This window comes from Dasypus novemcinctus, chromosome 7, assembly GCF_030445035.2.
Source record: "Dasypus novemcinctus isolate mDasNov1 chromosome 7, mDasNov1.1.hap2, whole genome shotgun sequence".
NCBI lineage: Eukaryota > Metazoa > Chordata > Mammalia > Cingulata > Dasypodidae > Dasypus > Dasypus novemcinctus.
In genome coordinates this window covers 41,552,047-41,578,695 of record NC_080679.1, presented here as the reverse complement: position 1 = coordinate 41,578,695, position 26,649 = coordinate 41,552,047, and the positions used below count along the sequence as shown (strand labels likewise).

The 26,649-nt window shown below is 37.4% G+C and overlaps 1 protein-coding gene across 26 annotated transcripts in view; it reads left to right on the top strand.

The window, feature by feature from the left end:
* The window catches only part of ABI2 (abl interactor 2), a 153,579-nt gene that overhangs the window by 49,641 nt on the left and 77,289 nt on the right, over positions 1 to 26,649 (top strand). For 8 of the 26 annotated variants that reach the window (XM_058300324.2, XM_058300316.2, XM_058300315.2 and 5 more), the window contains 4 exons: positions 9,155 to 9,252; positions 12,022 to 12,168; positions 13,534 to 13,658; positions 14,639 to 14,821. In XM_058300324.2, the coding sequence (XP_058156307.1) occupies positions 9,155 to 9,252; positions 12,022 to 12,168; positions 13,534 to 13,658; positions 14,639 to 14,821 (553 nt within the window). The remainder of the gene's footprint in view (positions 1 to 9,154; positions 9,253 to 12,021; positions 12,169 to 13,533; positions 13,659 to 14,638; positions 14,822 to 26,649) is intronic. The other 18 variants (XM_058300336.2, XM_058300337.1, XM_058300328.1 and 15 more) reach the window with 5 other exon arrangements.

Below are 26,649 nucleotides of genomic sequence, written 5' to 3'. Positions count from 1 at the left end.
AAACATCTCTACAATAATCATTGGAGATTTCAACACCCCAATCACATTAGATAGAACAATTAGACCAGTAGATCAACAGGGAAACAGAGAACTTGAACAATATGATAAACAAGTTAGACCTAATGGACACATACAGAACATTGCATCCAAACTCATTGGGTTATACATTCTTCTCAAGTGCCCATGGATCTTTCTCCAAGATAGACCACATGTTAGGGCACAATGCAGGTCTCAATAAATATAAAAAGATTGAAGTTATACAAAGCACCTTCTCAGATCATAATGGAATGAAACTGGAAATCAATAATAGAAAAAAATAAATTTGCAAATGTGTGGAGGCTGAACAATGCACTCCTAAATAATCAGTGGGTCAAGATGAAATTGCAAATGAAAGCAGTTAATATATTGAGACAAATGAAATTAAGAATACAACTTATCAAAACTTACGGGATGCAGTATAGGCAGTCTTGAGAGGGAAATTTATGGCCCTAAATTCCTATAATTAAGAAAGAAGAAAGGTAAATTCTAAGATTTAACTGAACAACTAGAGAAACTAGAAAAACAACAGCAAACCAATCCCAAAGCAAGCAGAAGGAAAGAAATAATAAAGATTAGAGTGGAAATAAATGAATTTGAAAACAATAAAACAATAGAGCGAAGCGGATTTGGCTCAACAGATAGAGCGTCTGCTTACCACGTGGGAGGTCCAGGGTTCAAACCCAGTGCGTCCTGACCCGTGTGATGAGCTGGCCCATGCACAGTGCTGATGCACACAAGGAGTGCTGTGCCACGCAGGGATGTCCCCTGTGTAGGGGAGACCCATGCACAAGGAGTGTACCCCGTAAGGAGAGCCGCCCAGCATGAAAAAAGTGCAGCCTGCCCAGGAATGGCGCCACACACAGGGAGAGCTGACACAGCAAGATGACTCAACAAAAAGAGACAGATTCCAGGTGTCACTGATAATATTAAGTGGACACAGAAGAACACACAGCTAATGGACACAAAAGAGCAGACAACTGGGCCGGGGGTGGGGGGTGGGGGATGGGGAGAGAAATAAATAAAAAATCCTTTTTAAACTCTTCAATAAAATTGAAGAGGAGGGAAAATTACCCAACACATTTTATGAAGCCAACATCATCCTATTACCAAAACCAGATAAAGATACCTGAAGAGAAGAAAATTACAGACCAATTTCTCTAATGAACATAGATGCAAAAATTTTCAACAAAATACTTGCAGATTGAATCTAACATCATTTCAAAAGACATACACATCACAACCAAGTAGTATTTATTCGTGGTATGCAAGGCTTGTTCAACATAAGAAAATAAATCAATGTAATATATCACATTAATAAATTGAAGGAAAAAACCCACAGGATCATCTTAATTGATGCAGTAAAGGCAATTGACAAAACCCAGCATAATTTTTTGATAGAAACACTTCAAAAGATAGGAATAGAAGGAAAATTCCTCAATATGATAAAAGGCATATATGAAAAACTCACAGGCAGCATCATACTCAGTGGGGAAAGGTTGATAGCATTCCCTCTAAGACTGGGAACAAAACAAGGATGCTCGCTGTCACCATTGTTATTCAATATTGTACTAGAGGTTCTATCTAGGGCAATTACACAAGAAAAAAAAAGCATCCAGATAGGAAAAGAGGAAATAAAACTCTCACTGTGGATGACATGATCCTGTACTTAGAAAATTCTGAAGTATTCTTGACAAAGCTACTTGAGTAAATAAATGAGTTCAGCAAAGTTACAGGATACAAGATCAACACGCAAAAATCAGTAATGTTTTTGTACACTAGTACTGAACAGTCTGTGGAGGAAATCTGGAAAAATTCTATTTTCAAAGGAACGAATAGACTCAGTTATCTAGGAATTAATTTAACCAAAAAAGTATATGACCTATATGCAGAAAACTACAAAACATTGCTAAAAGAATTTTAAAAAGACCTAAACAAATGAAAGACATTCTGTGTTCATGGAAGAATAAATATCGTGAAGATGTCAGTCTTACCCAAACTGATATGTAGGTTCAGTGCAATACCAGTCAAAATCATAATAGCTTACTTTACAGAATTAGAAAAGGTAATTACCAAATTCATTTGGAAGGGAAAGTGCACCCGAATTGCCAAAAGCATTCTAAAAATGAAGAGTGATGGGAAAGGGATTTCACTGCCTGACCTTGAAACATTAATATAAAGCTACAGTGGTCAAAACAGCATGATACTGGCATAAAGACAGACACATTAATCAGTGGATAGAATTGAGAATCCAGAAAGAAACCTTCACCTATACAGTCAATTGTTTTTTGACAAACCTAAATAGTTAATGTTAACAGGGAAAAAACAGTCTCCTCAACGAATGGTGCTGGGACAACTGGATATCTATAACCAGAAGAATGAGAGAAGGACCCCTATCTCACTCCCTATAGAAGAATCAACTCAAAATGGATCAAAGACCTAAATATAAGAGCCAGCACCATAGAACTACTAGGAGAAAATGTAGGGAAACATCTTATAGGTGGTGGTTTCTTGGACCTTATACCCAAAGCACGTGCAACAAAAGGAAAAATAGATAAATGGGACCTCCTCAAAATTAAACACTTTTGCACCTCACAGCACTTTGTCAAATAGTGAAAAGGCAGCCGATTCAATGGGATTAAATATTTGGAAATCACATGTCTGATAGGGCTTTAATATCCAGGATATATAAAGAGATGTTGCAACTCAACAATAAAAAGACAAATGACCCAATTAAAAAATGGGCAAAAGACTTAGACATTTGTCCAAATAAGAAATACGAATGGCAAAAAAGCACATGAAGAAATGCTCAACATCTCTAATGATTAGGGAAATGCAAATCAAAACTACAGTGAGATATTTCACACTTAATCAGAATGGCTAGTATTAAAAAGACAGAGCTACAAGTGTTGGACAGGATATGTAGAGGTAGGTACGCCTATTCCCTGTTGGTGCGAAGGCAGAATGGTAGAGCCACTGTGGAGGATTTTTTTGGCAGTTTCTAAAAAAGTTCAATATAGACTTGCCTTGTGACCCTGCAATACCACTGCTGGGTATGCAGCCAGACAAACTGAGACCAGCGACACAAACAGATATCTGCACACATATTCATAGTGGCATTATTCACAATTACCAAAAGTTGGAAACAACGCAGGTGTCCATCAACAGAAGAATGGATAAACTGTGGTGTATTCACACAGTGCAATATTATGCAGCTGTAAGAAGTAAAGTCGTAAAGCTATGACAACATGGATGAACCTGGAGGACATTATGTTGAGTGAAGCAAGCCAGACACAAAAGGACAAATACTGTATGATTGCATTACTATGAACCAAATATATTGTGTAACATATTGTATGATTAAAAAAAAAAGAATTTATATGTATCTAGTACATCTAATTGAGAAATGTATATTTTATTTTAAAAAAAACTTACTGTTGGAGTTTAAACTCTGAGGCACCTGGTCCTTACATCTATCTAGTGACATGGCAGAGCTTTCCTTTAATCCTGTGAGCCAATAAATTAACATAAAAAGCCAATGGATAGAATGACATGTTAGAAGTGTTCTAATTTATACTTGAAACCATTTAAAAGTGGAATATACCTTTATGAATTGGAGTACCCTTTCCCTATTCTTTATTTTAATTTTGAAATGTTTTAATATCTTGTTACTATGATTGAGCTGATGCATTTGATATGGGTTTTCCTGTTGATAGCAGTAGAGATTTCACTAATGGAAATAAGGTGAAATATTTTATAAACATACTAGTTTACTCAAAATAGCAAAGTCTTATCTGTTAAATATAGTATTTATTTTATTTAAACATTTCCTAAGGCTCTCTCTCTCTGCCTAGAGGCGCCATCACCAAATTCTGGTGTGTATTTCCATCTTTTTCTCCCATTTCTCAGCAAGCTCTGTTCTTCCCCCATTTCCCAAATAAATTCTTTTTACTAGCCTACCTAAAAAAATAAATATTTCCTAAAGAGATAATGAACAGTAAGGAGGGGTTAAGGGTTTACTTTACAAGTAACAAGAATATTACATTTTTGAAAATTTTGCCTGGGATTCTGTGTCCATTCGCTGTGTGACATTCTTTGTCTTTTTTTCTTTTTGTCTTCTCGTTTTTCACTCTAGGATTCACCAGGATTTGATCCTGGGGATCTCCAATGTGGAGAGAGGTTTCTTGTCACTTGTGCCACCTCAGTTCCTGGTTTCTGTTGCGTCTTGCCTTGACTCTGCTCTTCGTCTTTCTTTTTGTTGCGTCATCATCTTGCTGCATCGCTTGCCGTGCGGGCATGCCTTTAACAGATGTCCCCAGGGCTCGAACCTGGGTCCTCCCATGTGGTAGATGGAAGCCCAATCACTTGAGCCTCATCTGTTTCCTTAGTGCTGTCTTTAATGAATGTTTGTCATTCCTTACAGAGGAATGATAAACTGCCTCTCATGTTCTTGGTTTTGGGTAAAGTTGAGGATTTATTCTTAAGAATTCTTTTGACAGAGCTTTTAGAAGAAAGCTGTAATAACAGGAGCCCATCTTTTTGGCTTATCAGTTCCAATTTTGAGCTATCTATTCTGCTTTGGCAAAATAAGCAGAAGTTCATCCAATTTATTCCTCTTGTTTTCTTCTTACCTCTTTTTCTTTACCTGTTTCTCTCCACCCCCATCTCCCTTTACTCCCAATCTCTATTCCCTAATCTCTGTATTGGATTATTTTTAGGATTTTTGGCACCGTAGACGTTTGTCTTTCAAACCCTGTCCTGAATTCATTCTCTAATTCCTGATTTCAGGTTTGATTTCTGTCAGAGGAACTCTTGGTACTTTTCATGCTAGCTCTGAAGAAACTGAAGTGTAAGTCTCTGTATAATCTGAGGAGAGGGATAGAGACCTTTAGGAAACCATGGGATTATTTCCTGAGAAGATCTAATAGGAAACTATTGGTCAGAGAATGAATGCCCAGAGGTTCAGTACCAGTTTCTTTCCATTCCTACCCCTCCACATACCAACACAACCTACACACAATTTGTCTTTTTTTTTTTTTCTCATATTTAAATTCTCCTTATTTTTAATTTACAACACTCCATCTCAGGTTTTACTTCATGAAACCTTCCCTAAGTATTCTTCCCACATATGTTTTGGGGATTTCTCAGGCATTTCTTTTTGTTTTAAAGATGTGAATTTATTTCCAATATACAATTTCCTTAAAAGCAGGAATGCTTTTGTAGAACTTCGTGTCTCCCAGTTGTCTGCTCACCCCCTTCATATGTCCTTACATTTGACTGGTAGTCTAGTAGGTGGCTGATAAATTTATGGATATTCCACAAGTGCCATTTTAGACTGCCTCTGCCACTATTGCATAGTGACAGGTTATCTATGTGGGAGATTTCTTGGTAGCAGAGGTTATGTCCTCTCTGAACTAGAGGTACTTCTGGTCAATTCTATAAATAATGTTGGAGTTCAGAGGTTTCTGCAAAGCACTGACATTTATAATGAATATTATATTCTATTCCATGACTAAAGGAGAACCTTATATTCTGTATCAAGTTTAAGGCAGAACTGGCCCCTTGGGTGGGTTCTAGCTGTAGAGATCTCCAAAGCCTGGGAGACCAGACTACTCTGGTCATAGAAAAACTGTTCCTACCTCCAGTATTATCCACATTCCTTAATAACAGGCCAGTAGGAAAGTATTCAAGCTGTAGCTTGTTTTATGCTTCATCACTTAAATGAAATATGTCTTCTGTTTTGGGGTTTTTGCTCTGGTAGGGAAAAAAAAGGAAGAACTTTCCCTGCTGTTCCTCCTTGTAGCTAATACTTGTTTCAGTTAAGCTCCAATGATAATTTATTTTCCCTTGTATAGAATTAAAAAAACAACAACACATAATTGAATTATTGTTATAATCAGCTACCAGAGTTTCATTCCAAGGTCCCAAATAAAATTTTGAAAATTATTATAAATGCTCCTACTCGGGATTCAGGACCATTAATTACATATTTATGTGCTGGATGGTAGTTCCGCTTATTTTTATTTGCTTTTTTCCAAGTGGAATGGCTTTTATGAAGTGGCTGCAGTGTTGGGTTGTTTTCTTCTGAGTTGACGGTGTACACACACACACGCACACACGTGCGTGCGCACACACACTAGCTGAGTCCCTCTATCTCCCAGTTTTTTTTTTTAAGATTTTTTAAAAAATTTATTTCTTTCCCCTTCCCCCCACTCCCGCCCCAGTTGTCTGTCTGTTCTCTGTGTCCATTTGCTGTGTTTTTTTTGTCTGTTTCTGTTGTTGTCAGCGGCATGGGTATCTGTGTTTCTTTTTTTTTGTTGCGTCATCTTGCTGCATCAACTCTCTGTGTGTGCGGCGCCATTCCTGGGCAGGCTGCACTTTCTTTTGCACTGGGTGGCTCTCCTTATGGGGCGCACTCCTTGCACGTGGGGCTCCCCTATGTGGGGGGCACCCCTGTGTAGCATGGGACTCCTTGCGCGCATCAGCACTGCGCATGGGCCAGCTCCACACGGGTTAAGGAGGCCCGGGATTTGAACCACGGACCTCCCATGTGGTAGACGGATGCCCTATCCACTGGGCCAAGTCCCCTCCCTATCTCCCAGTTTTGATCTATGTGTTTGCTACTTGTCAGGTAGTGTCATTTTTTCCTTATAAATCCCCTCCCCCAAATAAGTTTTTGGATCATGATGTCTATCTAGTAAATACCTTTTACCAAACTATTTTAGATTTGAAATATAGTTTACCAACTAATAATACAGATCCCACCTATTACCGTATTATAAAGAAGTTTAGTTTTGTATGGCAACCTCTCCTATTCTCCCTCCATTTTCCTGAAATTAGATGGCAATATTTATATTTGGCACAACATATTCATTGTTTTACTTAGCATAGAAACACTTTTTACCAAGAAAAATGCCTTGAACTATTGAAAAAAAACTTTTTCACTAAATATTAAATTAGTACAGTAATTATCGGTAATATTAAGTGTTGATAAAGGAAGTACAAAAATTATAGATTGTTTGGATATTCTACAGGGACTTGAAGTGATTTAAATTATTCATCTAACCCCTTTGCCCCAAAATACAATCGTTTGATGATTCTTCAGATCATAAAATATATCAAATTTTATTTATACATATGCACACCAGATTTTAATTTACAGACTATTTTAATTATCTTTTGTGTAGGTTCAAAAGACTTAATAGAAGATACTGCAATTTAAACAAAAATACTTTATACCAAAATCTAAAAGAAATCAGAGTTGAAAAGCTGTTTTCAAGTATTTTAGCTTATCCATGTATAGAATAAAACTCTTTTGTACTCTTTTTCTATTTCTGCTCCTTTTCCTTCCTGTTTCTAGCAAATTAATGTAGTTTAGTGTTTGGTTCACCTACTTCTTCCTCATCACTCAAATTAACTTTGAGTTTCATGTCAAGGTTGAGCTTAAAGGACTTGGTTACACTTCTAAAAAATCTTTTGGTATCATAAATTAAGATTTACAGTTTTGAAAGCTATTGGTTATTAGTACTAAAACTTTCCCCAAATGTGTATTGATTTTTTAAAGTACTTCTGGCATTTTTATTTTAAGATATGATTTGTATACCTCTGCTTATTGATGAGGAGGAGAGCAAGGATAAGTTAATCTTTATTCTTACTTGAAAATGTTTGTTTTGTATTCATTGTTTAAAAGCAACAACAAAAGGTATCATTTGTCATTAAAGATTGTTTTAACATCACACACAACTTGTTCACTGGGCTATTCATTTGAAGATATGTTTCTTGATATATTATGTCTTACCTAGTCTGATAATAAGTAGTATGTTAGGATATTTTAAAATTCCAATTAAGCCGGAATTAATTTTGATAACCTCAGTATCTGTATATTATTATGGTTTGTTTTCTTCTTAAAATTTATATTTTGAAATCACATTTATAAATATATTCTAATTTGAATGGTGAAGAAGTGTTTTCCAGTTTCATTTTACAAGTATAATTTGAATACACATATTCTTTTTAGATTTTTTTTCTTTTATAGATGGTGGTGTAAAATATTAGGGGCTTAAAATAGAGTTAGGTATGAACCTATAGTTGAACATTAAATCTAACACATTGATAGTCTCAAACAACTTGAGATTGCATTTGAACTATATTTGCGAATGACTTAGCTTCTTAAGATATCCAGATTTCTAGGACTTTTCTTTATAATTGCTGACATATTCCTTTTTTAAGCGTCCATTGTTCCTAGATTACCCATCTTTCATACATTTGCATTTTCATGCAAGGATAGAATAGTGCACATCATAGTGAGAAGCATCATAACTCAGCTTTGATTTCAGACTATATCATCTGTCCCATGCCTGAATTAACTTTTACTTTGAACCTGAGAAGATCCAGTCCCCACTGGAGCTAGGTTATTGCCGATATCCCCTGTACTGCTCACAGTTTGGATACGTCAGCCCTAATTTTCTGGTTCAGATATTTAGGAACATGTCTTGAGCTTCTGGCAGTTTCAGGTAGGTGATTCCCTCATGAGAGAACATTAGAGAAATCTGAATTGTAAGGCTCATCCGTAATTTTTAAACTAAAATTTTCTCTCTCTATATATATATCATAAAATTTAACTTTATTTTTCTATCCTCCAGTTACATGCAATCATATGCATAGCTACATGTTTTTATTTAGAAAACATGTATTTTGTTTTTATGATATACTTGCTATTTAAAAGAAGTTATTTAACTTCTTTTAATTGCTTAAATATGTCATTGTTTCTGATTGAATTATTCTTTATTAAACTAAAGTTTTTAATAGTTATCTTATTGAATTTTAATTGAAAGTAATTTCAAACAGTTATCCAGTGATCTGTTGGTGTGATGGCCTAATGGCAAAGAAAGTCTTTAAATACAAGTTTATAATCATTTCAAAATATCATGTTAGGAAGAGTCCTTTGAGTACAACTATAGAATAATAGTAGAGTAGAAGTTGCTTATGAAATGCATGGCCTCTGATTTTTTCCCTATTTAAATCTTCCCCTTCTTTGTTAAATGACATAGCATTATTTTCTCAAAAGTGCCACATCATTTCAATGCATACAAGTTGAGTTTTCCTCAAAATTTTTCAGGTGAGTACCCAGAATATGAAGATGGGTGGTCTGCCGCGTACAACACCTCCAACTCAGAAACCCCCCAGTCCCCCTATGTCAGGGAAAGGGACACTCGGGTAAGTATATAACTAATAATTGAAAACCATTTCTTGTAATAATTGTGTGGAAACTAAACACTACATATAAAATATTTTGAATATTTGAAGAGAGCACATTTTCTTTCTAGGATTATCTTTTTTGTGTGTAACTTTCCCTTTTCCTGATAAATACAGTTTTATAGTTTTAAAAGGCTTTGTTTAGAAATTATTTTTCTAATCAATTGTAAATTTGAGGAAAAGTCCAAGTTCATGGTTTATTATAAATTGTACTCTAATTTTAATTCCAGTATTTTCTAGAAATTTTTAAATCTTCCTTATTCTAATTAAATTGAACTTAATTATTCTGAAGAAGGCTGTGTAGATTATAAAATTTTATATAATGTACATTATAATGAAAATATTGAGCTTTAGTTTGACTTTGGAGAATTGAACTCTAGATTTGTTTTTTTTGACAAAAAAATGGTCAGTTAGTAGAAAAGCCTGCCTTTTTTCTTCTGTAACATCATAGTGTAAACTTGATTCATTGTCATTGAGATTTGTTATCTGGTGGGCATCATGTAGCCCAGAAACCAGATGACTAAAATTCTGGTCCAGCTCTGTTGTATATACTATGGTCCTGCATGGTCAGCCTCTCAGTAGTTTCGTTTTTTCATCTGTAAAAGGGGGTAATATTTGTCCTCTCACCTTTTCAGGGACACTATACAATGAATTGGATTTTTAAAAAATGTATGAGACAAGGACAAAATGCTTTGACAACCATTGGCTTTATGGTCTGTGCTTAAAATGTCTTAATTGGCAATCTCGTTTTTGGCCCCCTCACCAAAAAAAATCCTAATCAAGCAGTGTGGCTCAGGGCAGGACATGGATGAATGGGATATAAAGGAAGATAATGTTGAAAAAGGAATTATAGTTAAGATGGCAAGAGAGAAGAAGAATGACAGTGAATTCCAGCCAGGAATTAGGATGGTTTTATTTGCTTAGAGTAGAGAGCAAAGAATCTAATGAATCAAGTGAGATTTTAACTTAAGGATGGAATGTAGGAGATATGGTAGGGTATAATTGTGCAGGGGTAACAGGAAATATTTGTTTTATTTTCCTGTAGAATATGTACATTTCCATCATTTTATATTACCTCACAAGTTTTGTTTGGTTTTAAATCAGAATTGTTAGCATAATAACACTATAACGTGTAGTGAAATAAAATACTCTGTTGCTTTCAAATTTTGAAGATTACTCATATACCAGTAATTGTTTTCCTTATTAGGTAGGATTCTGCAGGATCCATTAATTGTTCAGCACCACACATCCAGTTTTTGCAGCCTGGCTTTGTCACACAGTTTTGCCTAGTAATCACATTTTGTTCCTTTACTCCTCATTTTTCGTTTGTTTGTTTAACTTGGTTCTTATCATTGCCTTCACTTTACAGTTTTCAGGTAGCACAGGGTTTTTTCCTTGGATGAAACAGAAAATTTTTATTACCTGGGAAAAATTATGTGAAAATCAGATGTTTAGAAATTGATCAGTAACTTATTTTTATATTTGCATTGTTTCAGATAGTTAAACTTTTTAGCATTTTAAATGCAAAGTCCTTACATTGCTTTTTCTTTCTTTGACCCAATGCCATACAGTGCCCTTTATTTACTTTTAATTATTAATGTATGGATGTACTTTTGCAAGGAGACTTTGAGGGTAGAAGAATGGAAGGGGTCATTGCAGAGTGATCTCATTTACAATCATTGAGCCATAATTGAGTAGCTCAAGAGAGCAGTATTTAAAGGAACCCCGGGAGCCTTTTGGAAAGTGAATCATTCAGAAATACATAAGTCAAATGAGCAATATCAATACAGGTGATGAAAGCTTTTTAATTTTCACATTTTGAAATGCCAAATTTCATTCTTTTAAAGACCTGAATTTTATCTACAAAATGTCAGTTTCATGTCAGTTAACTATCATTGTCACAAAGAATTTAGGAAACTTAGAGAAAGATAGATGAGAACTAATTTAATCACCATTTTTCCAGTGTGCATGTATTTCCTATCATATTTCCTTTCTGCTCTTCCTATTTTCTTCTTTAAATGGAAATTTTGGGAAAAAGAGGGAATATATGTTAATAAAATCATTCTGATTTTTACAGTTCAAACTAAGTAAGGTAGAAGATCTTAGGTCTTTTTTTTTCTTCCTTCAAAATGTTGAATTTTGAGGAGAATGAAAGGAAAGAGAGAGGTGGGCTTGTGAGAACAGAAGGAGATGAGATTAAATTGTGTATTTCTCTATACAGATATAGTTTAAATTATATGTATTTACCATACAGAGAGGAAAATGAGTTGTTATGGCCTATATCGATCATCATCAGTATGGGGGTTGTGGAGTCAAGATTCCAGGTTCGTTTAGCCTATCTTTGAATATCTTTGGTTAGGGCTAGAAGGGTAAGGAGGATATTTTAAGTATATTCATGCAGATACTTTGATATAGAACTAAAATAATTTAAACTCGGATAATAAAAGAGCAGGATCTGGGAAACATTGGCTTAAATGTTGGGGAGGACCTTTGTGCTTTCTGAGAATGAATGGACAAAATTGCATTGGTAACAGGGAAATGAGGTTGGAGACTCAACCATAATGGTGGAAAAGTGACCCCTTAGGAAAGACTGAAAATTGGTAGCTGTGTTATGTTAAAACACATTTTCCTATCTCTGATTACAAATTGTATTTTACAACTGGCAACTCTTTGAATTAATTGTGCCGAAATTTGCCTAATCACCCAATACATACGCTCTTCTTTTTGTAGGCGGCACTCCCCCTATCGCACACTGGAGCCAGTGCGTCCTCCAGTGGTACCAAATGATTACGTACCTAGCCCAACTCGTAATATGGCTCCCTCGCAGCAGAGCCCTGTGAGGACAGCTTCTGTGAATCAAAGAAATCGAACTTACAGGTATTTCCTCTACCTCAGCACAAAATGTAATGGTCATAGTACCATAATCCATCTGTTCAGATAGCTTCAATTAAATCTCTTTCATTTTCCAAGCACTAAGTTATTTTCTTCACTCTACTCCCTAAACCACATCTGATTCCACCTCTCTCTCCTCATGTTCTGATGCAACTTTGAGAAGTTGAAAAAAGCAAAACAAAAACCAGAGAATTCAAACTGCAAACTTCTCTATAAGGTTTATAGTTTAGTTGACCTGAAAAAAATATTATGGACCAGATGTGGGAAATTTCAAGTTGTTTTTTGGTGGAACTTTACAGATGAAAAACTATATATAATACAATATTAATATGGGATAGTATACCAAGATATCATTAGAAATTAGTGTTTAGGAAAGCTCCATTTATATTATAAAAGAAGTTTCTTCAGGCAGGCATTAAACTAGAGTGTAATAAGGTATTATTTATTATTTTATGTGTTGAGCCCCAACATTTATCAGTAATATTTATGGAGAATTTTTTCTTCTTTCCCAATTTTTTTTTTTAAAGATGTATTTATTTATTTATTTCTCTCCCGTTCCGCGCCCCCCCCACCCCGGTTGTCTGTTCTCTGTTTCTATTTGCTGCGTCGTCTTTGTCCATTTCTGTTGTCAGTGGCATGGAAATCTGTGTTTCTTTTTGTTGCGTCATCTTGTTGTGTCAGCTCTTCGTGTGTGTGGCACCATTCCTGGTCAGGCTGCACTTTCTTTCGTGCTGGGTGGCTCTCCTTATGGGGCGCCATCCTTGCATGTGGGGCTCCCCGACACGGGGGGCACCCCTGCGTGGCAGGGCACTCCTTGCGCGCATCAGCACTGTGCATGGGCCAACTCCACACGGGTCAAGGAGGTCCGGGGTTTGAACCGCGGACCTCCCATGTGGTAGGCAGACAGCCTAACCAGTGGGCCAAGTCTGCCGCCCCAATTTTTAAAATATGTGAATACATGTTTAAAAGTGATCAAAACAAACTTTTTTTTTTTTTTTTGAGGTATTGGGGTCAGGGATTGAACCTGGGACCTTGTATGCGAGAAGCTGGCGCTCAACCACCGAGCCACATTGATTTCCCTGAATTGGTTTTTTTTCATTTGTTTTGTTGTTTGTTTTTGTTTTTTCAGGAGGTAACAGGAACCAAACCCAGGACCTCCCATGTGGGAGGTGGGCGCCCAATCTCTTTCCAAACAAGCTTCTTGAACCTTGGTTTTTCTCCTTATTTATTAAGTAACTCTTCTGAATTATCTTTATTATAGCTATATTCATTTCAGAAAACTTTGGGAAATTCTGGTGTTATCTTACTACATATAAATACTCATGTTTTTGGTTGCTTTTATTTTTTTAGCAGCAGTGGGAGTAGTGGAGGAAGCCACCCAAGTAGTCGGAGCAGCAGTCGAGAAAACAGTGGAAGTGGGAGTGTGGGGGTTCCTATTGCAGTTCCTACTCCATCTCCTCCCAGTGTCTTTCCAGGTAAAACATTAATGGTGCTTCATTTTCACTAGTCCTTTTAAAATTTGAATTCAGTTTGTGATTTGATTATGATGGACTTTGTGATCAGGGATTTTTCCTCTAATGCTCCATAAATGTTGCAAAGTCTTTATAGATTTGTTGTTTTTAACCAAGCTCACAGTGCATTTCTCTGCTGTTTGGTTTTATGCTTTTGGTGCAGTGACTCAGTTGGTGCAGGTATGAGTTACATGGTTAATTACAGCTAGTGTTATGCTAATGCGTATCTTTGGACCCAGTGGGGAGTCAGTGAGAGAATCATCTTGGTACACAAAGAACTGGACAAATATAAAGGTACTTTTGATTGTTAATTTGGTGGACTGCTGGAATTTAATAGGAACTGTAATACTTTCTTTTCTCTGAAACAGAAAAATGTACTTATTTGATCTGAAGGCATACAGAGTTAAAATATCATTTTAGAAGCATGGCACAAAAGAGAAAGAGTAAATGTTACATATTTCATTTATTTATAATAACTAACAATATCTTTTTCTAAAATGAAAACAATCTGGTTTTGTTTTTTTTTTTTTTTTAGTAATTTTTACCTATTAGGTTTACTGTCTGGAGCATATGTTCATTTTCTGATTTTTGTTTTTCAAAATGGACTCTTTTCTAGTGTATTATGTTTAGTTTTGTATACCATTTTTGGAATATTATGCTAAAAATAACAATGTAAAGGTAACACTTTTTTCCCAGAGTAGAAGCTTTCAGGTAAAAAAGGAATGCTTGTTTTTAATGAATATAAAATCTGTGCATTGCCCTGAGCATCTTGAATTATTTGCTGTATACCTAATAATCCTTTAACCTAAGCCTCATTCATTTTTTTTCAACACTTTCTTTTATTCTTTGGGTTAGTGTTAAGCATTAAATTCTTAACACCTTTTCTAATCCTGCCTAATGTGACTGCTTCATTAATGCTACCTCTTACTACTCTTTCCCCTCAGCCCCTGCTAGCTCTGCTGGCACTCCTCCCCTTCCTGTTGCTTCTGCATCTGCCCCTGTCCCTCTTGTTCCTGCTACTGTTCCTTCTACCACTGCCCCAGATGTTGCTGCTGGGGGTGCCCAGACCCTTGCTGATGGCTTCACCTCTCCAACTCCCCCTGTTGTTTCTTCCACTCCCCCTACAGGTGAGTATTGGCTTATTCCTTAAAAGGCAAATCCAGTCATCTGGCAGTTCTTACCTGGAACTCTGGCTTTTTGTTTTTTGTTTTTTGTTTTTTTTTTGGTTTGATTATACTTTGTAATAAGGAAAAGCTGAATAATAGTGTTAAATGATAAAATGGCAGGTAACCAAAGACTAGAAGTTCCTGAGAAAATCAAGGAAGTTTCCCATATGTTTTCCAGTAAGTCACAAATATGTATATTTTTATTGCTTGAGTTTTATTTAGTAGAGTTTTGTGAACTTAATATGACCTGTTGAACTCATAGGTAGCTCTGATGTAAGCTATTTTATTACTGTTACTTATATAATTACATTCTTAAAGAAAAAGCTCTAGAAGAGAAAAAAAATCTTTTATTAGCAAAGTTTTCAAATATTACATGAGAGTAACTTACGTAAAAGAAAACTGTAATGGAGGATTATTTTCCTTTGGAATTTGAGATATTGGAAACAAGATGATAGACAAAGTACAGATTGAGAAGAATTGAATGATTCTGAACTTACTTTGGGGACCCTCTAAAAATCACTTAAAATCATTCATAAAACCTTCAATATGGTTTTGAGAAGTTGTCATTAGAAATACTGTTTTTAAAAGATGAAGTCATTAACAAAAAGAAAAGACTATTACAATTATTCTAAAGTGTATTTTATAGGAAATAGGAAATATTTGATGCAACAGTTTGAAAGTCTGTTAAATCTGTTATAGTAGCAACATTGGAAAATCAAATAGACAATAAGCTTTTTAAGAATTTCAGGTTTATTTAAGTTGCCTGGTGTTCTTGTGTTTAAAATTGCAATCTAAAATCTCTTTTGCGGGAGGAGGAGATAGAGACTCAATTGCTGCAAAATATGTTTACACAGGTAATAAAACTGCTGGTTTATAAACAGGTTCTTATCCATCATAAAAATGTGTTGGGAACAGACATCACCTTAGCGCTTAGCTTGCTGAAAAAAGTGCTTCATAGGTTATATGTATTCAGCTCTTCTGCTGTAACCAGCTGTTTATGTGTTTTTAAAGATACTTTGCTAAAATGGATTTTGGATGGTATTTTATAGGGTAACTCTTATCATAGCACTTTTTTTGAAAAGTTTTGTATAGTGGATAAATGTAAACATGGGCTGTTCATTGATTTACATATAACTTTAATAAGCCAGACTAGTTAGTTACAGATGAGTCTTGTTCTGCCCCTGCATTAATATAGTAAAGAATCCATCTTGAAGTTGGCTGTAGGCCCAGAAAGGACAAATCACCTTCACCTGTGAGTCAATATTTTAATAATTAAATAAGGTGCCTGGTGCACAGTTGGCACTAAATAATCATTTGTTGTGTGAATGGGTAATTACTATAGATTTTTAAAACAAAATGCAAGGTAATTGTCTTAATATTTATATCAATATAATTTCTTTTATACCATGTCTCTAAATCACCAAGAACTTCCTTTTCTTTTTAAGGTTCAATTTGTGAACAGTAAAATTTACCCTTTTTAGTGTGCAGTTCCATGAGTTTTGACAGATATATGTTGTGTAACCACTACTGCAATTAAGATATAGAAGAGTTCTGTGCATTTTTTTAAAAAGCAGTTTAATACTTTCAAATATTTTTTCTCATTGGGTTGGCTTCCTTTTTCAAAATCCTTTCGACAAAGTCCTTTGAGATGGAAGGGTGTTTAATTTTAAGGGAGTTCCATTTATTTTTGTTGTTGTTGTTGCTCGTACTTTGGGTGTAAGATCTAAGAAACCACGACCTATCACAAGATCTTGAAGATGTTTCCCTACATTTTCTTCTAGTTTTTTTATGGTTCTGGCTTTTATATTTAGGTCTTTGATCCATTTTGAGTTGATTACTATATAGGGAGTGTGATAAGGGGTCCTTTTTATTATGGATATCTGGTTCTCCTAGCACCATTTGTTGAAGAGAGGGTTTTGTCCTGTCAGTATGGATTTGGGAGGTTTGTCAAAAACCTGTTAGCCATAGAGGTGAGGGTTTTTTTCTGTACTTTCAATTCTAGTCCACTGATCAGTGTGTCTATCTTTATGCCAATACCATGTTGTTTTGACCACTGTAGGCTTGTAGTATGTTTTAAGGTCAGGCAGTGAAAGTCCTCCATATTGCTTTTCTTTTATAAGATGCTTTTGGGTATTTGGACTCCCTTTCCCATCCAAATAAATTTGGTAGTTGCCTTTTCTCTTTTTGTAAAGGAGACTGTTGAAATTTTGATTGGTATTGCATTGAATCTATAAATCAGTTTGGGTAGGATTGACATCTTCACAATATTTGGTCTCCCAATCCATTTGTTTAGATCTTCTTTGATTCCCTTTAGCATTGTTTTGTAGTTTTCTGAATACCAGTCCTGTACATCTTTGGTTAAATTGATTCCTAGGTATCTGAGGTGTTTTTTTTTTTTTGCTATTGTAAATGGAATTTCCCCCATTTCTTCCTCACATTGTTCAGTACTAGTGTACAGAAACATTACTGATTTCTGCTTGTTGATCTTGTATCCTGCCACTTTATTGAAATTGTTTATGAGCTCAGGTAGCTTTGTCATAGACATTTCAGAATTTTCTAAATATACGATCATGTCATTTGCAAATAGTGAGAGTTTTACTTCCTCTTTTCCTATTTAGATTTCTTTTTTTTTTTTCTTATTAATTGCTCTAGCTAGAACTCCTAGCACAATATTGAATCAGTGGTGACAATGGACATCCTTGTCTTGTTGCTGATTTTAGAGGGAAAGCTTTCAACATTTACCCATTAAATACTATGTTGGCTGTAGGTTTTTCATATATGCTTTTTCTCATTTTGAGGAATTTTCCTACTATTCCTATCTTTCAAAATGTTTTTATCAAGAAAGGATGCTGGATTTCGTCAAATGACCTTTCATTATGTTAATTGATTTTATTATGTTGAACCACCTTTGCATGCCAAGAATAAATCCCACTTGGTTGTCCTGTGTAAGTATTTGATATGCTGTTGGATTCTGTTTGCAAGTGTTTTGTTTAGAATTTTTGCATCTGTGTTCATTAGTGAGATTGATCTATAATTTTTTTTTTCTTGTACTGTCTTTATCTGACTTTGGCATTAGGGTAATGTTGACTTAAAAAATGTCTTGGGGGGGCAGATTTGGCCCAGTGGTTGGGGTGTCTGTCTGCCGCATGGGAGGTCCGCGATTCAAACCCCATGCCTCCTTGACCTGTGTAGACTGGCCCACGCGCAATGCTGGTGCTCGCAGGGAGTGCCGTGCCACACAGGGGTGTCCCCCGCATAGGGAAGCCCCATGTGTGGGGGGTGCGCCCCGTGGGAGAGCCGCCCAGCGCGGGGGGTGAGCCTTGCAGCCTGCCCAGGAATGGTGCCGCACACGCGGAGAGCTGACACGGCAAGATGATGCAACAAAAAGAAACACAGATTCCCCTGCCACTGACGGAAGCGGACAGGGAGGAAGATGCAGCAGTTGGACACAGAGAACAGACAGCCAGGGTTGGGATAGAAGGGGAGAGAAATAAATAAATAAATAAATCTTAGAAAAAAAATGTATTAGGTCATTTTTCCTCTCTCAAGTTTTTGAAAGAGTTTAAATAGGATTGCTGTTGAATTCTGTTCGCAAGTATTTTGTTGAGAATTTTTTTGATAGAAAACTAAATATTATGATTTATTCCATCTTCATGATTATAGATTTTGCAGGGAAGAATAAAGTAAATAAAGCAAACTCTTTTTCCCTTATTTAATCAGATTTGGCATTTTATGATATGCAGGTTGAGTTAATTCACTGATGGGTTGGAAACCAACAAAAGAAATCTTTGCAACTTAAGACTTTCTTCCAGAGTTTCTCCAAATATCTTAATTACCGAATTATACTGTGCAATCTGAGATGATGTTCACTGCAACATTCTTGAAGCTCTCTAGTCAATCTGACATCTCTTGTTTAGGCAGGGAACTGTTAAAAGCTGTCTTCTGGGTTAACCCAGGCCATGACAATTTTAATTGTTGTTACTACATAAAAATATAAAATTATGTTCCCAAGCATTGACACTGTTGTGTCTCCCTAAGAGAAAAGAGAAGTCCTAACCAACTGCTTCCATGTGCAATGATTCTAGAATGGCATACCGAATGTTCTTCATAGTACGACTTTATAGGTTAGGTAGTCCTGGCTGTCTTCACTACTTTATCATTATTTACATACATAATGTATATAGATTTTTTTTCCCACACACACCCCCACCCCTCCCTGTTGTTTTTGCTGTGTCTATTTGCTGTGTGATCTTCTGTTTCTTTTTGTCTTTTCTTCTTATTTTCTCTTCTGGCCTTCACCAGGATTTGATCCTGGGGACCTTCAATGTGGGGGAGAGGTCACTTGTGCTACCTCAGTTCCTGGTGCATCTTTACCTTGACTCTCCCCTTCATCTCTCTTTTTTTGTTGCATCATCATCTTGCTGAGTTGCTCCCTGTGTGGGCCTTGCACACCTTTACCAGAGGCCCCAGGGATCAAACCCAGGTCCTTCCATATCATAGACTGAAGCCCAAACGCTTGAGCCACACCTGCTTCTCCATAGTATATATATATAAATTTAAAGATTTTTTATTTATTTCCTCTCTGTGTCCATTCGCTGTGTGTTCTTCTGTGACTGCTTCTGTCCTTATCAGCAGCACCAGGAATCTGTCTTTTTGTTGCGTCTTCTTGTTGTGTCAGCTCTCCATGTGTGTGGCACCATTCTTGGGCAGGCTGCACTTTCTTTCGCGCTGGGTGGCTTTCCTTATGGGGCGCACTCCTTGCACGTCGGGCTATCCTACGCGGGGGACACCCCTATGTGGCAGGACACTCCTTGCATGCATCAGTGCTGTGCATGGGCTAGCTCCACACGGGTCAAGGAGGTCTGGAGTTTGAACCTTGGACCTCTCATATGGTAGGCGGATGCCCTATTCTTTGGGCCAAGTCCGCTTCCCTCCATAGAATATTTAAAGCCATTGACAGACCAGTTATTGCAACCATAATCCAAGGAAATTATTCAGTTTTAGTTCATGCATTTACTGCAAAATGCCAGAGAAAATGAGAAATCATCCCCAACCAAAGTATGCAAGTGAGAGGAAATATCAAAGAGGAAATAAAACTTCTCCCCCCTAAACTCATCAAAGACATGGCCATCTTTTAGCTGTAATTGAGAAAATCCACAGTCTTCAGTTTCCTGTTTTGAGTCGTCCCTTTTCAAGGTGACTGTCAAGGTCAAGAAGAGCTTTCAGGCTTTTCTTTGCTGTAGCCCATGAACTCCAGTCCTTCAATAGGAAACTCCTCCTCCTCTGTTGTTTTCTGAACACACTACTGGTAGTGCTTGAAGAGGTTGGTGCACAGGCCCCTAGAGCCATCCCTCTTGAGGAACTTCTCAGCAAACCAGTGATTAAAACATTGGTCGTACTGGCGTTTTATGTCCTGCATGCCTCCCCCATGCTGTTCATGGTGGTGGCAGCAATGGAGGAGGGGGAGGTGGCAGCAGGGGTGGCAGTGGCACACTCTGATGCTATCATTCTTAGGTGCATCAAATGGCTTTACTTATGTTAAGAATTTTTGCATTTATCTTGATTAGAGGGATTGGTCTGTAATTTTCTTGTATCTTTATTTGGCTTTGGTATTAGGGTGATGGCTTGATAAAATATATTGGGTAATTTTCCCTTCTCTTCAGCTTTTTGAAAGAATTTAAACAGGATTGGTGTTAATTCTTTTCAGAATGCTTGTGAGAATTCACCTGTAAAGCCATCTGGTTCTGAATTTTTCTTTGTTGGAAGATTTTGATGATTGTTTCAGTCTCCTTAAATGTGATTGGTTTGTTGAGTTCTTGTATTTCTTATACAGTCAGTGCAGGTTGCTGGTGCATTTCTAGCAGTTTGTCCATTTCCTCTAGATTGTCTGGTTTGTTGGCATACAGTTTCTTATAATATCCTCTTAAGATCATTTTTATTTCTTTGGGGTCAGTCGTAATTTTCCCCCTTTCATTTCTGATTTTATTTGCATCTTCTCTCATTTTTTCTTTGTCAGTCTAGTTAAAGGTTTGTCAATTTTATTCATCTTCTGAAAGAACCAGCTCTTATTTTTTATTTTCTCTATTGTTTTTGTTTTATTTTGTTCTCAATCTCATTTATTTCTGCTCTTAATTTTTATTATTTCTTTCCTTCTGCTTGCTTTCGGATTGGTTTTCTGTTCTTTTTCTAGGTTCTCCAGGTGTTCAGTTAGAGCTTTGATTTTAGCTCTTCTTCTTTTTTTTAAAAATTAATTTATTGAAGTATGTCATTCAAACATAAACAATAAGTATATAATAATAGTTGTGAACTTACAAAACAAACATATATAACATCATATAGGACTCTCATAACACACCCTACCACCAATAACTTGCATTGTTGTTAAACCTTTTTAATTAATGATTAAAGAGCATTGTCAAAATATTACTACTAACCAAAGTATTTTCCTCCAACCAACCCTATTATTATTATCTTTATATATGAACATACATAAGCAATTAAGTATATAATAAGAGGTGAAATTACAAAGCAAGCATGCATAACATCATAGAGGGGTCCCATTCATCAACCTTTCACCAACACCTTGCATTGTTATGAGACATTTGTTACAAACTGTGAAAGAACACTGTCAAAATCTTACTACTAATCATAGTCCTTATCTTACATTTGGTGTGTTTTTCCCCCAATCCACCCTATTAATATTTTTTATTATATATTTTTTATGACAGAAGTTGTAAACTTATAAAACAATCATGTACATGTGCAGAATTCCCAAACAACACCCTTCCATCAACACACCACACTGTGGTGCAGCATTTGCTTCACATAAGGTAATATCATCTGATTGTTACCATGTCCATAATGTATATTTGGGTCACATTTTCCATACTGCCTCATTATCAGCACAGTACATCTTTCCGCATAGATGCAAGATGATTATATTATTACTGCTAACCACAGTCCATAGGTCCCCCAGCTGTATTTTTCTCATGCTTCTCCACATTCCCATCACCCTGCAGTAGTGATGTACATTTGCTCTAGGTCACAAAGGACACCCTTGCATTTGTACCCTCACCCATAATTCTTATCCACCTCTTGGCTCACTGTGCTATTCAGTTCCGAGATTATTCTCTAGCAGTCTGTCAGTTGGCATTTACATACCTAGACTACCATTTTCACTCCATCCCCATTTATAAACTAGGTGTTACTATGTTTTACCATCCACTCTATGCATTTCCACACTTTTACAGTAAAGCTAATTAAAACTTCTACATACAGTAAACATCAGTAGTTCATCTCAGTCCTCTTACCTCCTTTAAGAATCCACCACCTACCACAGGATCTTGAAGATATTTTACTACAATTTCTTCTAGAAGTTCTTTGGTTCTTGCTTTTATTTTAGGTTTTTGATCAGTTTTGAGTTAATGTTTGGATAAGGCGTGAGATAGGGGTCCTCTTCTTTCTGCTATGGATACCCAATTCTTTCAGCACCATTTGTTGAATGAACTGTTCTGCCTGAGCTGTGTGGGTTTGACAGGCTAGTCAAAAATCACTTAACCATACCTGTGAGGATCTGTTCCTGAATCATCAGTTTGGTTCCATTGGTCTCTGTGTCTGTCTTTATACCAGTAGCATGCTGTTTTTTACCCCTATAGCTAGGTAATATGAATTAAAGCCTGAAAATGAGGGTTCGCTTTTCCTTTTTTTTTTTTAAGATTTATTTTCTTTATCGCCCCCCCCCATTGTCTGCTCTCTGTATCCTTTTGCTGTGTGTTCTTCTACATCCACTTGCATTATCTGGTGGCACTGGGAAACTGTGTCTTTTTTGTTGTGTTGTCTTGCTGCGTCAGCTCTCTTTGTGTGCAGCGCCACTATTGGGCGGGCTGCGCTTTTTTCACACGGGGTGGCTCTCCTTATGGGGCGCACTCCTTGCATGTGGGGCACCCCTATGGGGGGTTGCCCCTGTGTGGCATGGCACTCCTTGCATGCGTGGGCCAGCTTACCACACAGATCAGGAGACCCTGGGGTTTGAACTCTGGACCCTCCATATGGTAGGCAGATGCTCTGTCAGTTGAGCCATGTCCGTTTCCCCGATTTTCCTTTTTATGATGTTTCTGGCTGTTCAGGACCCCTTATCCTTCCAAATAAATTTGATGATTGTGTTTTCAATTTTATTTTTTAATGCTGGTGGAATTTTCATTGGGATTGCATTGATTCTGTATATCAATTTGATATCTTAAATTGGAGCACAAATATCTTAATGATATTTAGTCTTCCAATGCTTGAGCATGGAATGTTCTTCCCATTATTTAGGCCTTCTTTGATTTCTTTTAACATTTATAGTTTTCTGAATACAAGTGCTTTATATTGTTTAAGTTTATTCCTATTTGAGTTTTAGCTGTCTATTTTGTTTTCACCACTCTTTTGACACTCTTGGTTACTTATATTGATATAATCTTCATTTCTAGACTCTCTTCCAGGCCTCTCTCCTGTCTTTTCTTTTCAGGCTCTAGCACACCCTTTAGTATTTCCTGAAAATCTGGTCTCTTGCTTAAAATTATCTCAGTTTCTGTTTATCTGTGAATATTCTAGTCTCACTCTCATTTTTGAAAGAAAGTCTTGCTGGATATAGGATTCTTGGTTGGAAGTTTTTCTCTTGTAGTATCTTAAATATGTCAGACCACTGTCTTCTTACTTCCATAGTTTCTGGTGAGAAATCAGCACTTAATCTTATTGGGTATCCCTTCTATGTTTTTTTTTTTTTTTTAAAGATTTATTTTTATTTATTTATTTAATTCCCCTCCCCCGGTTGTCTGTTTTCTGTGTCTTTTTGCTGCGTCTTGTTTCTTTGTCTGCTTCTGTTGTCATCAGCGGCACGGGAAGTGTGGGCGGCGCCATTCCTCGGCAGGCTGCTCCCTCCTTCGCGCTGGGCGGCTCTCCTTACGGGTGCACTCCTTGCGTGTGGGGCTCCCCTACGCGGGGGACACCCTTGCGTGGCACAGCAGTCCTTGCGCGCATCAGCACTGCGCATGGGCCAGCTCCACACGGGTCAAGGAGGCCCGGGGCTTGAACCGCGGGCCTCCCATGTGGTAGACGGACGCCCTAACCACTGGGCCAAAGTCCGTTTCCCATCCCTTCTATGTTATACATTGTTTTTTTCTTGCTGTTCTCAAAATTCTCTCTTTGTCTTTGGCATTTGACTTTCTGATTAGTATGTGTCTTGGAGTTGGTCTATTTGGATTTTTTCAGTTGGAAGTACGTTGTGCTTCTTGGACATGGATACCTATGTCCTTCAATAGGGTTGGGACATTTCTACCATTATTTCTTAAAATATTCCTTCTGCCCCCTTTCCCTTCTCTTCCCCTTCTGGGACACCCATGACATGTTTGTTTGCACACTTTTTACTGTCACTTAGTTCTCTGAGACCTTGTTCAATTTTTTTCATTCTTCATCTGTTTTTTTGTATGTTCACTTTCAGAGGCCATTTCTTCAGGTTCACCAATCCTTCTGACTCCTCAGATCTGCTATTATATGATTCCAATGTTTTTTTTAATTTCATTTATTGCACTTTTCATTCCCATAAGATCTGCTATTTTTCTATGTATGCTTTCAAATTCTTCTTTGTGCTCATCCAGTGTCGTTTTAATATCCCTAATCTGTTTAGCCATCTCATTGCATTTATTAAGGAGGTTATCTGAACATCTATGATCAGTTGTCTCCATTTCTTCATGCCATCTGGAGGCTTATCTTGTTCCTTTAAACTGGGCCATAGCTTCCTGTTTCTTGGTGTGGATTATAATTTTTTGTTGGTGTCTTGGCATCTGGCTTACTAGAGTATTTATTCTGGGTGTTGTTTTTCTCTTTAGTCTAGGGCTTCTTGCCCTTTCTGCCTTGCTGGTTGTGCAGTAGGAGCCAAGGTTGTTAATTGGTGGTATAAGCTGTGGAGGCTTAAGCTGCCCTTATTGCCCCAGGGACCTATGAAGCATCTCCTAACTTTCTCCTTTGCCAGGGGTAGGGACAGAGTCACAACTGTGTGGAAGAATCCAAGTCGTGCAGGCCTAGACTATAATTGCCCAGAGAGACTGATGAAGCTTCACATCTCTTTCTCCCCTGCCAGAGGTGGGGATGGAGCTGCAGGTGTGGGCAGCAATCTGTGCAGTGTGGGTCTAAGATGACCGCAGTTGCCCTGGTAGACTTCCCATTTTCAGTTTGTGTCAGCCAGAGTTACCTGCAATTATCTGGATAGGCTGGTGCAGAGCCCATCAGCCTCCTTCCTGCCAGAGTCAGGGCTGAAACCTAGTCTAGGGCTGCAGGCCAGTCTAGGTGAAAGAAACTGGTTCCTATAGTCACTGTCATTTTCGTTCACCTGAGCTTCCTCTCACACTGGGGGCAGAATCAAAATGGTGGTCACCGCCCTTTCAGACTTAGGCAGTTCACACCCCAGCTGTTCCCAGCGTTATATCTTAGCCAGCCGAGTCTACAGATCAGTAGCTGCAATTGGCAGCCAACCATCTCCTTCTCCCCTATTTTTGGGAAATGGAGCTTCGAATGCCAGCTACAGAATAGCCTCTGGGGCAACTCGTGCCGCCAGAGTAGGATAATCACCGGTCTTCGCGGCTTGGCCAGTAATTTCCTGGAGAGAGTTGTGCTGGTCCCTGCAGCTTCCTCCCCGCTGGCAGTGGCACTGGAGCCTAGGCTAGAGCTGCAATCTGATCTGGATGGAAAGAAGCCAGTTCCCACCAGCACTATGATTAACAATCTGCCCCGCTTCCCATTGTGCCAGGTGTGGAGTTAAGATAATGGCTACTGGCCTCTTTCTGACTTGGACAGGCTCAAACTTTAGCTCTTCTCAGGATTATACTTTAGCCCACTGAATTTTCTCATCAGTAGCTGATGTTGGTGCCCAACTGTCTCTTCCTCCCCCATTTTTGGGAAGTGGAGCTTTCAATTGCAGCCATGTAACAGCTCCTGAGGTGGCTTGTGCCTCCAGTGGAGGATGGGCACCAGCCGGTGTAGTGGAGCGCTCTACTGATGAGTCCATCTTCTCTGCAGATGGGCAGCCTCCTACTTCCATTCCTTCAAGTATGTTGCAGGATAGTCTTCTGGCCTCCTGGAGTCCCCAAACAGGTACTTCAGCTAGCTCCAGAAAGCTCTGGGTGTTTCCTAACTGACTTGTAGCAGGAGCTGACCCTAGGAGCTCCTTACTCTGACACCATTTTGCTAGTTTCCCCTCTTCTTTTTTAATATAAATTTCCCCTTCAGCCCTGCCTTTGCTGTGTTCCATAAGTTTTGATTAGTTTTGTTCTCGTTTTCATTTGTCTTAATATATTTAGTAATTTTTCTTACAGTTTCTTCTTTGATCCACTGATTGTTTAGGAATGTGGTGTTTAGCCTCCACACATTTGCAAATTTTCCTCTCTCCCATCTCTTACTGATTTCTGGCATCATTCCATTATGATCTGAGAAGGTGCTTTGTATAATTTCAATATTTTTATATTTATTGAGACCTTTGTGACCCAACCTTTGTGGTCTATCTTAGAGAAAGATCCATGCATACTTGAGAAGAATGTATAACCCATTGATTTGGGATGCAACATTCTGTATATGTCTGTTAGGTCTAGCTTGTTGATCGTTATTGTCCAAGTTCTGTTTCCTTGCTGATCTTCTGCCAAGCTCTAATTAAGATGTCAGTGGTGTTTTGAGCTCTCTAACTTCTATTGTACAGATGTTGATTTCTCCCTTCAGTTTTGAGCTATCCCCTTTTTTAATATGTAATGAATTTCTGTATC